Genomic DNA, 12,634 nt, shown 5'->3' on the forward strand with positions numbered 1-12,634 from the left:
CCTAACCAGCCGCGACACGCGACAACTCTATTTTAGAAACTGTTTCTATAGACCCCTTTTCAGTTGGTAAACATGGTGATGTTTTCTGTGGGCGGAGCTTAGGTGGAGGCAGAACGATCCCTCTGGCCGCTTCACTAACGCTAGTTTGCAAGTTTTGTTAGCTTGTTTTTTAACAACGACTGGAGAAAATCCGATTTTATCTTAATGTGTTAGGTCACTCAGTGTCCAGGACCGCGATTGTTATTTGCAAAAGTTCATTTTAACGGACGGAACCAGATTGGCCGACCCGTACACGCTCACTCAATGATGGACGATCTGACAGGATTAATGTTAGCGCTACCTCCGGTTGAGTGGCCTGACTTCTACACCTATCCGATAGAGAAGCCGAGCGTAAAGAGAAACTGAGGGCATATAAATCTTTAGATGCCTATAACTATGTGCTGAATGGTCATGTAAAGACTTGTGTGTACGATCCGCAGTTCTGCCGAGCCAGCGCCGAGAAGACGACAGTGTAAAGAGTGACATTACGGTGCAATGTTAATGATGTGAATATTTTCTAGAAATAAAAATTCCAGATACAGCATATTCATTTTTCATTGATTCTTGCACCCAACAACACAACAAGATGCCATTTAATAATAACTTAAGCTTCTTCTTATGTAGCCGAATCTGTGCTGGTTTGTATTGGCCGCCTCCAGTTGTCCGTTTGTTTTGCCTCCAGCTAGCGCTGTGACGCAACTGTGACGTCGGCGCAAAAGGGGTCTATTTTTCTGCGACGTCGCGCTGGAACAACAAACACAAAGTGTGGCGATGATAATCTCAGGCGCTGTTTATGTGCTTTATTTAACGTATAACACAGAATATCAGTTAGTGCTCCAGCTTTGCAGCTGTAAAAGCAACAATTGATTCACCTCAGATCTTGAAATTAAATAAATGGAAACAAGAACGTTCAAATTGTGAACAAACAAGTGTATTCTTTGACAAAGATTGTTTTAGTAACTCAGTAGCCTATGTATTTTTAAAGTTTAAATGGTGTAATATTTGTGAATTTGATTATGTAGCTACTTATCCATTTTCTTGGGAGTGCCGTCAGGATTACTCTCTGGTGCCGCGAGACTCCGCCCACACGCTGCTCTGATTGGCTGTGGGTGTGATTGATTTTTACGCATCTCGCAGTCACGTCTAGTGTGGACAGACAAATTATTTTTCGCTGGAATCTTATCGCATCGCGTCTGGTTAGGACACAGTGTTACACCCTGTCCTAAATAGGGGTGGGGGGGGATTGATTCTTAGATGCGGACGTGGACGATTCTGAATCGAATCACGAATGTCAAAAATCGATTTCTAAATGTTAAAGGATTAGTTCACCTCAAAATGAAAATTTCCTGATAATTTACTCACCCCAATGCCATCCAAGATGTTCATGTCTTTCTGTTCAGTGGAAAAGAGGAAAGAGGTTTTTTGAGGAAAACATTTCAGGATTTTTCTCCACACAATGGACTTCAACGGTAACCAAATTGTTGAAGTCCAAATCAATGCAGTTTCAAAGGGCTTTGAAGAGCTTCACACGGCTCTGCACGACCCCAGCTGAGGAACAGGGTCTTATCTAGCCAAACCATCGGGCATTTAAAAAAAAAAAAAAAATGTATATACTTTTTAACCACAATTGTTGGTCTTGTGCTGGTGTGCGACGCGCCAGGCATTACGTCATCACGTTGGAAAGGTCACGCTGGACGTAGGAGAAAGCCCCGCCCCATTGTTTCAAACATCCAGGATACGCACACGAAAGGACCACTTTAAACAATAAACTGACATAAATATTTCATTCAACGTACAATAAAATTTGAACGATCCTCCTTCTCTACGCTTGTAAACAATGGGGCGGTGCTTCCGCCTACGTCCAGCGTGACCTTTTCCACGTGATGTCGTAATGCCTGGCGCGTCGCAGACCAGTGATTACGCAGACCAGCACAAGACAAACAATTGTAGTTAAAAAGTATATACACATTTTTATTTATTTTTTAGAAAATGGCCATATCGTTTGGCTAGATAAGACCCTGTTCCCCAGCTGGGATCGTGCAGAGCCGTGTGAAGCTCTTCAAGCCTAGCTTAGCACAAAGACTGGAGGTAAACGGCTCCAGCAAGCCTACTGATCCCAATAAGTGACAAAATAACGCCAACATTTTCCTATTTACATGTTGTGATTTGTAGTCCCAGCGTGTACAAATAACAAGGTCACATGAGACACAGCCATCTTCTAACCGTATACATACTGGGAACTATATTCTCTAAGGCGAAGCACTGCTACTTCTGCGGAGTGATTTGCGCGCAGCACCTGAGATCACCAGTCACGTTCGCTACTAGCTAGCTAGTCACTTTGGTTTTGTTGACGGAAGTTACAGCGGTGCCTTTCAGGTGTTGCGCTAATCACTCCGCCCAAGTAGCAGTGCTTCGCCTTCTGAGAATATAGTTCCCAGTATGTAACAGCTAAACTGTTAGAAGATGGCTGTGTCTCATGTGACTATACAAATCACAACATATAAATAGGAAAATGTTGGAGATCTAATTGGAAGCATTAGTTGGATATTGGAAGTAATATATTGGATCATTACAAATACTTGGCTTTAAAAGTACCAAGTAGTCACACAGTGAGAAAAAAACATGCATCGATAATCGTTTTATCATCCCATCGCAGCCGTCTGAAGCCTGGAGATTCCCAGCCTAGTCCTAAACCAGACGCGACGTGTCACACACACTCCGTTTGCAGTGCGTATCTTTCCCCATACCCATGTTTACCAGTGTTCGCTTTCACACGGTCCGGTAATGCGCTCCAGGTGCATTGGTTTCATTGACATGAAAATCTAGTAATCTCACCATAAATGCACTTAAAGGGGTGGTTGGTTATGATTTCACGTTTCTAGCTGTAGTGAGTGTGTAATGTTGCGGTTTGAGGATAAACAACATCTGCAAAGTTATGACGCTCAGAGTTCAAAGCAAAAGGAGAGATTTACTTTTACAGAAAATGCTTTTTTAAAGTCCCACTCCGATCATATTTTGAGCTATTTTTAAACATTCCCAGTGGTCTTTAAATTATGATTATGCCATTTTTATCCAAAATCACAAAACCTGTGCCGTTTTCTGGGACTTCGCTTCAGCAGAGCGGCAGTAGCTCATTAGCAATTCGCCTCTGCGAATGGCACGGAGACGCCCCTCCCCCTGCCCGTTGCTGAGAGCTCTGTCTCTCCCGCTAGCTTACACCCCCAATACCGGTGGGGCAACAGTATTATATACACGTTCATTATTATTATCCGAAGTTAATCAAAGTTATCACCGATCATTATTTCACTCCAAGACGTCGCGTGTGGAGACGCCCAGTGGAGTTACTACGTCACAACTCCAGTCTATTTTAGCCGGCATTTTAGCGTCTGCTACTGATTCACAGCCATTTGAATGTAGAAATACTCAGAAATACAACTTTGAGCTTATTTTCTCAAGATATGTCCTCTAACATCAGAAAAATGCCACAAGAACATGTTAACACCTAGAAAAACATTATTTTCATCGGAGTGGGTCTTTAAGGACTACAACAAACGGCTGGTAGGAACTACAATTTCACGTTATGTAAAATTTACATAAACCCCGCCCCGGGGAACATGATTTATAGATTATCATGACAGAATATGCTAATCAATGACTAGAAGGTAGTTAACTCCACATCAGAAACATACATTCATCAACTAACCATTCAGAGATGTCCTGTTGCTCTACAAGTCACTTCTTCTGAGTCTCTCCATCTTTGTCCGACTCCAGTTTGAACATAAAAGGCTAAAAGTTTTAGACATTTTCAGTGTTGTCTGTGTGAGGTAATCGGAGCTGTAAACACACACACACACACACACACACACACACACACAAGCTCTTGAAGCTCCGCCCACTGTGCCGGGAGCAGCAGCTCATTTGCATTTAAAGGGACACACACAAAAACTGTGTTTTTGCTCACCCTCAAAAAGTGCCAATTTTAACATGCTATAAATAAAATATCTGTTGGGTATTTTGAGCTAAAACGTCACACACACACTCTGGGGACATCAGACTTATTTAACATCTTGTGAAAGGGCATTATAGGACCTCTTTAAATGATGTGATTGTTCTTTTTAAATGCACAAATGTCCCGTCTTGTCCTTGTCTCTGTAGATCTGAGCACGTCGTCTTCAGCTCTGGCTCCTGAGGTCGGCCGGCGCACATCTGTCCTCTTCTCCAAGAAGAACCCAAAAGCCTCCGGACCTCCCAAGCGCCCGGGCCGACCCCCGAAGAACCGCGATCTCCTGCACGGGTCGGGGTTGATCTCCAGTGCCATCGGCCCCCCGCAGCTTCCCTCGCTCCACCCGTCCCGCAAGAGACCCCACAGTCCCCAGTCCAGCTCCAGCTCGGAGACCGACAGCGAGCACGACCACCTCATCCTGGGTACGTGACGCACACGGAGGTTTAGCTCACAAATGAGGTTTACCAAACCACACTCTACTAAACATTTTATACACCGCAACCACAAATAATGGATCACAATGTCCAAATTCAATTCGAGTCGTTGTGCGTTCTGTGTTTGCTTTCTCTGTTAGGATACGTGCAATCCTGCCTTAGAAAACGGACAACACCAGGTTTCCTAGGCCACATTTACACTGAAGGTCTTAATGCACAATTCCGATTGGTTGTTGGGCGGGACGATATTTCGTTTTAGCACCGATATCGGTATCACGATGTGCGTATCTGCGATAGTTAAATCATCATAGAGTGAAAGTTTATCATTAGCATGTGTTCTAGGGCTGTCACTATTGTGAAAAAATCCTGTTCGATTTTTGAGTCATAAGGGATCATTGAATCGATTTTCCATCTAAAGACGTTTCCATTTTCAACACCAAATACAGGCAAATCCACGGACACCTAACAGGCATTAGGACGAGCATAAAGAGGGCGCTTGAGACACACAATTCAGCAATATTCCTGATGATTTATTGGCGTGAAGTTTCAGCACAATGACAAACAGGAGCGCAACGTTCAGGGATTGAGATTAACACCTCGACCCGCCAGATGCGCGTACAAATGAACTTTGGCGGGAAACGCTGTCAAATCACGAGCCAATCTGGCGTGTTTCTGTGTTTACTCACTTAGCTGGGGAAGTTCGTGTAAGCCAAATCTGCGTGGATTCAGCACAAAAACGCAACTCGTGATCCTCATGATATATTAAATACAGCGTATTGCAGAATCTGCACATTTCTGGCTTACTTGAACACACACACACACACACACACGTCACTACACAACAAATAACGTTGCGCTTGTTCACTTGCACTGAAGTAATAGCGAATATTAAAAAGCATTTGGTGAACAGAAAAGACACTGTTATTTTCCAGCATCCCACATGTTCTGTGTGCTGTACTGATCTGTCCTCCTAACACACATCTTTGGTAAAAAAAAAAAAAGGCCCTTAAAATCGATTCCCTTTTTTAGTTTTTCGAAACTTGTGTTGGTTGGTCGGATCGATTGTGCAATCGATTTTCAAGCGTAAAGTGACGGTAACGCTTCCTTTTACAGTACAGTACTTACGTGTACTTACAGTGTACTTACCTAGAAAGTTCTGGCGAATATAAGGTAAGTACATGGGTTAGGGGTAGGGTCAGGGTTAGTATTACCCAGTAATTGTAATTACTATAATAAGTACATAGTATGTAGATGGGTAACAGGACTGTAAAAGGAAGCGTTACCAAAGTGACAGCCCTAATGTGTTCTCTCTCTAAGTTTGGTATCTCAAACCCCAATGACACCAAGTCTGCCAAAGATGGCAGGCCAATCGCTGCAGTGATCAGCCCCGCCTCCCTGAATATAAACCGTTTCGTCATTCTCGCTCTCTTCCCCGTGGAAGATTTTCGGAGTAGGCTCCATCATTGCCAGTGTGAAGGAACCGGAGAGCCCCGGAGGAAAGGTCGTCCTCCACATCCTCCCGTTCGCGGAGAGGAATATGACGATGGCGAGGTGTTGTCGACCATCCTCGAGGATGAGGATGAAGATGAGGATGAGGATGAGGATGAAGATGAAGATGAAGATGAGGATGAAGATGAGGATGAAGATGAGGATGAGGATGAGGATGAAGATGAAGATGAGGATGAGGATGAGGATGAGGATGAAGATGAGGATGAGGATGAAGATGAGGATGAGGATGAAGATGAAGACGAGGATGAAGATGAGGATGAAGATGAAGATGAAGATGAGGATGAAGATGAGGATGAAGATGAGGATGAGGATGAAGATGAGGATGAGGATGAGGATGAAGATGTTATTCTTCCCCCGAATCAGTCCCGTCCGCCGAGTGCACAGAGTATCAGAGAACCGGCGTTACGTCAGTAACTCGTGACCCAACATTTTAAGTCGAGTCAGACATCAAGCGCAAGAGGACTCGCACACACACACACACACACACAGCCGTGGAGACAGCACGTGAACACACATATTGAAATTCAGTTCTCTTTCTCTCTCTTCTGAGCTTAAATGGACACGTGCACGTAAAATAAAGTCAAAATGGCCGTCTCGGCGAGTTTCCTCGTAAACACAGCCGCTTGTGTGTTGTAAACCGAGAAAGAGAACGGATGCGTGTCATTCTCATTAGGTCTGTGCATTCATCTGGCAGCCTAATGGACCCGCATCTACACTTGCCGAAACACCCCGAGGTAGACCCACTGACCCGGAAAACCTCCGACTGAAAAGGAAAACGGCGGGATTTGCAAATGGATGCAAACGAAATGATAATACAAGCTTTTGCTTTCCACACCATCCACACACAATTCATATTAGATTTATTTCCACATATGAATGAGGCCTGAAACCGATCTGAGAACATCAGAATCAAATGGGCTTTTTTCCTACATGCGTGAGGGTCACTTGATCAATGTAATGTAAATGCAGCCCTAGAAAGCTTCATACCTAAAGGTCAGCGATGTGCGATCTGTGTCGTCTATGATAATATCGTAATTGTTGTTTTAAAAAATGTGGAATTTACATAATCGATTATGCCACTCGCTTTGCAAAAAAACGAACTTGATAGTGCACACTTTCATCATTCATCATTTGTTTCGCTGCTGAGAGACTTCTGCCGTTCTTCATTGAATCCTGTGGTTTAACTGTTTCTATCATCGCTGATTATTCATATTCACAGACTGACTGATTGTGAGGAAACTCCCACACTGCTCTGTGAGTCAGATGTTTTCTGTTTAGAGCTTTGAATGCTGGGAAATCCCCACCACCGGAAGACACAAGGATCAGAAAACAAAGCCTGAAAAATCACTATTTACTCGTTTTCTTTTTCCGTGGAACACCAAGAAATGTTGATCTGTTTTCCATAAGGCAGTTGCTGAATATGACATTCATACAAACGCATCACCAAATTATACCAATAATTCGTATAAAACCTCACAGGTTCGATAAATCTCAGTATCCCCACATAACAATTTATTAACTGAAATTAATTAAATAAATAATAATTAATGATACCATTACTGTTTGTCCAACTTTATCAGCATTAAAACCGTTAACTCAAGTTAAGCGATATATACTATAGCAAATATAAAACACTTGATTGTTTGTATTGTCACAAAATGTTACTATTATCACTCAGCTCTAATCTGATAAATGAAACTATAAAGTGTGATGATATTGAAATATTATAAGCCATAACATCATGGTTTTCTGTAAAGCTGCTTTGAAATAATGTGTATTGTGAAAACTGCAATATGAATAAATATGACTATTTGATAGCAGTCTTCACTGTTTAAATGAAATATAACTAATTAATTAATATAATTTATCCTTATTAAAGCTACATGCGGGTATTTTGACTTCATTCCGCGACTCCGCGTGCACGTGTCCGTTTGAGCTCAAGAGAGAGAGAACTGAATTAAGTACCACAGAAGCTCAGTGGCGAACTGAGATTCCTCGACTCTGACTGTCCCTGTGTGTGTGAGGGTGTCAAACACACATCAGTGTAATGGAGTTTCCTCTCCTCCTCAGGTCTGCACACTAATGGCTTCGGTGGAAGCGGCCAGCCGAAGACGGAGAGCTTTCTGGTGTACAGGAACGAGAGGAGTCTCCCGCGCTCCAGCTCCGACTCTGAGTCCACCAGCAGCAGCAGCAGCAGCGCCGCGTCAGACAGGACCAGGTACACACACACACACACACACACACACACACACATCACCAGCAGCAGCGCCGCGTCAGACAGGACCAGGTACACACACACACACACACACACACACACATCACCAGCAGCAGCAGCAGCAGCGCCGTGTCAGACAGGACCAGGTACACACACACACACACACACACACACACACACACACACACACACACACACACACAGCTTTGTTTTTGTGATATATGAGGACATTCCATAGGCGTAATGACTTTTATACTGGACAAACTGTATATTCTATCCCCCTACACTGCCCCTATCCCTAAACCTACCCATCACAGGAGACATGCTGCATTTTTACATAAAAAAAACCCCATTGTTTTTTATGTTTTTTAAGCTATTTGAAATATGAGGACACATGCAATGTCCTCATATATCACGTGTAAGTTGTAATACCAGTGTAATATGCATGTCATTATACACATTTGTGTCCTCATATATCACAAAAACAAACACACACACACACATCACCAGCAGCAGCATCAGACAGGACCAGGTACACACACACACACACCACCAGCAGCAGCAGCAGCGCAGCATCAGACAGGACCAGGTACACACACACACACCACCAGCAGCATCAGACAGGACCAGGTACACACACACACACACACACACACACACATCACCAGCAGCAGCGCAGCATCAGACAGGACCAGGTACACACACACACACACACACACACACACACACACACACACACACACACACATCACCAGCAGCAGCATCAGACAGGACCAGGTACACACACACACACACCACCAGCAGCAGCAGCGCAGCATCAGACAGGACCAGGTATACACACACACACACCACCAGCAGCATCAGACAGGACCAGGTACACACACACACACACACACACACACACACATCACCAGCAGCAGCGCAGCATCAGTCAGGACCAGGTACACACACACACACACACACATCACCAGCAGCAGCGCAGCATCAGTCAGGACCAGGTACAAACACACACACACACATCACCAGCAGCAGCGCAGCATCAGTCAGGACCAGGTACAAACACACACACACAGGGCCGGCGATTGCTATAGGCGAACTAGGCGGTTGCCTAGGGCGACAAATGTGTTGGGGGCGCGGGCGCCCTCTAGTGTCGCCCCTGGCCTATTTCCCATTAATCATAGAATTAGAATGACAAGCGAAACAAAAACATGTTTATTAAACATGATCATCCTAAGGCGCCCCTCAGCCATACGTTTAATTACTTGTCAACCTGATTATTAGATTGAATGGATGATTATTGTCGATCATCTCCTAAAGGGGGGGCGGGGGTTAGTTGCTAGATAAAAAGAAAGCCCAGTATAGAGGTAAGTCTTCTCATCTTATCCATTAAGGTGTCAAATGTTCTGGCCATCGGGACAACCGGGAGATTCCCGCGGGCCCGACGTGCTTTTTGGGCCGATACATCTCATACTTTTATTTTTCTATTTTTTTCTTAACGGCCCATAAAACTCGTACATCGGTGGCCCATTCGTTTGGTTTTGTTTTGCTTAATTGGCGGCGCTGGGTTACTTCCAAATATATAACTTACTTTCAAGTATAGAAATTTGTACAATACTAATGAAAGTTTCCTTTATTTCATTTGTTTTACAATATAGCCTATGGCAATTACTGTCATGGGATTAATATTATATCTATTATTATGTAGTAGTGTAATGTAGACAGACACTGTAATTAAAAGAGGTTTGAATTTTTCTTTGTTTAATTTGCACACTGAATATGGGTTGGAGCTTTTAGTTTTGAACTCTCACCAGATTGATGAATTTAACATTAAAATGCACAAAATTTTCTTACTGGGAAATACCCCCGAAACCCCCTTAGCCTTGTAGCAGCCCAATAGATTGTAATAATAGTAGGCCTAGTGTTAGTAGTTGTAATTTATCTACTAAAAGTTATTTATGGTCAGATAAAATATAGTTGTACAATGCAACTATTATATAAATATCCTTGAACGTTCTTTGTAGCATTTGTATGAACAATTTATTGTTTAAGTTTTTGAGTAACTATAAGAGCATGTTTAGTTTAATAAATACTTATAATTTTTTAAAACGGCGCAAAACTCAATATCGCCTAGGGCAACCAAAGGGTTAGAGCCGGCCCTGCACACACACACATCACCAGCAGCAGCGCAGCATCAGACAGGACCAGGTACACACACACACACACACATCACCAGCAGCAGCGCAGCATCAGACAGGACCAGGTACACACACACACACACACATCACCAGCAGCAGCGCAGCATCAGACAGGACCAGGTACACACACACACACACACACACACACACACACACACACACATCACCAGCAGCAGCGCAGCATCAGCCAGGACCAGGTACACACACACACACACACACACACACACACACATCACCAGCAGCAGCGCAGCATCAGACAGGACCAGGTACACACACACACACACACACACACACACACACACACACACACACACACACACACACACACACATCACCAGCAGCAGCGCAGCATCAGCCAGGACCAGGTACACACACACACACACACACACACACACACACATCACCAGCAGCAGCGCAGCATCAGACAGGACCAGGTACACACACACACACACACACACACACACACACACATCACCAGCAGCAGCGCAGCATCAGACAGGACCAGGTACACACACACACACACACACACACACACATCACCAGCAGCAGCGCAGCATCAGACAGGACCAGGTACACACACACACACACACACACACATCACCAGCAGCAGCGCAGCATCAGACAGGACCAGGTACACACACACACACACACACACACACATACACACACTCCAGCAGCAGCAGCGCAGCGTCAGACAGGACCAGGTACACACACACACACACACACACATTATTATTATTATTATTGAATAATTTTAAACTGTGTGTGTGTGTTTCTCGTGGCAGCACCACTCCCTCTAAACAGGGTCGAGGGAAGGCCTCGTTCTCACGCTCCACGTTCCCGGATGACAGCAGCGAGGAGACGTCCGGCACAGAGAACGACTCCTACTCCATGGGAGGATCCCGAGGAGTGTCTCACTGTGAGTGCAGCACACACACATCAGACGTGTGTGTGTGTGTGTGTGTGTGTGTGTGTGAATGTGAACGACTCCTACTCCATGGGAGGATCCCGAGGAGTGTCTCACTGTGACATCAGACGTGTGTGTGTGTGTGTGTGTGTGTGTGAACGACTCCTACTCCATGGGAGGATCCCGAGGAGTGTCTCACTGTGACATCAGACGTGTGTGTGTGTGTGTGTGAACGACTCCTACTCCATGGGAGGATCCCGAGGAGTGTCTCACTGTGAGTGCAGCACACACACATCAGACGTGTGTGTGTGTGTGTGTGTGTGTGAATTTGAACGACTCCTACTCCATGGGAGGATCCCGAGGAGTGTCTCACTGTGACATCAGACGTGTGTGTGTGTGTGTGTGTGTGTGAACGACTCCTACTCCATGGGAGGATCCCGAGGAGTGTCTCACTGTGACATCAGACGTGTGTGTGTGTGTGTGTGTGTGTGTGAACGACTCCTACTCCATGGGAGGATCCCGAGGAGTGTCTCACTGTGACATCAGACGTGTGTGTGTGTGTGTGTGGGTTCAGTGCCTCTAGGTCGCTGAGATGTTTTTTTTTCTACTCCTCTACTCTATTGATGAATGTGACTGTATTGTAGAGCAGTGTGGATCCGCTACGGTTGTGTTAAGCCTGTGCTGTGTAATGAGCCTGGCCTGGCCGTGTGTTTCAGTGGTGCGCAGCAGGGGCCGCTCGGGATGCTGGATGAGCTCCGATGACTACAGCGCTCTGGACGCTCTCGATCTGGTGTGGGCCAAGTGCAGAGGATACCCATCATACCCCGCTCTGGTGAGTGACCTAACACACACACACTCTCACACACTCACTCAGCTTTCACTACATTTTTAATTTGCGCTGTATGTAGGGCTGCCCTCGACTAAAGATTTTTCTAGTCAACTAGTAGTCGTTCATTTAAGCGATTAGTCGACTAATATATTAATATATTAATAACAGGGTTCCCATGGGTCCTTGAAATCCTTGAAAGTTTGTGAATCTGAAAAAATAAATAGGAAAATATAAGGAGACAGGTCCTTGAAAGTGCTTTAATATATTTTTTGCAAGCGGTTTTCTTTAAACAATTCCATATTATTCCCTCCGGTCCGCTAATGTGTTATTCCGCCAGCACTGCGTGGCCTATGCACACCAATGCCATCCAAGATATCCATGTGTTTCTTTCCTCAGTGGAAGAGAAAATACGTTTTTTGAGGAAAACATTTCTGGATTTTTCTTCGAATAATGGACACCAACGTTTTGAAGTCCAAATCAATGCAGTTTCAAAGGGCTTTGGA

At 44.6% G+C, this 12,634-nt stretch overlaps 1 protein-coding gene across 1 annotated transcript in view; it reads left to right on the forward strand.

Annotated features, from left to right (window-relative positions):
• brpf1 (bromodomain and PHD finger containing, 1) overlaps positions 1 to 12,634 on the forward strand; it is a 68,103-nt gene that overhangs the window by 35,570 nt on the left and 19,899 nt on the right. The window contains exons 11-14 of the mRNA XM_056242598.1: positions 4,195 to 4,464; positions 8,056 to 8,203; positions 11,181 to 11,314; positions 12,019 to 12,134. Coding sequence (XP_056098573.1) covers positions 4,195 to 4,464; positions 8,056 to 8,203; positions 11,181 to 11,314; positions 12,019 to 12,134 — 668 coding nt within the window. The remainder of the gene's footprint in view (positions 1 to 4,194; positions 4,465 to 8,055; positions 8,204 to 11,180; positions 11,315 to 12,018; positions 12,135 to 12,634) is intronic.

This window comes from Rhinichthys klamathensis, unplaced genomic scaffold (genome assembly GCF_029890125.1).
Source record: "Rhinichthys klamathensis goyatoka isolate OS25496 unplaced genomic scaffold, OSU_Roscu_1.1 h1tg000732l_1, whole genome shotgun sequence".
NCBI classification, from domain to species: Eukaryota; Metazoa; Chordata; class Actinopteri; order Cypriniformes; family Leuciscidae; genus Rhinichthys; species Rhinichthys klamathensis.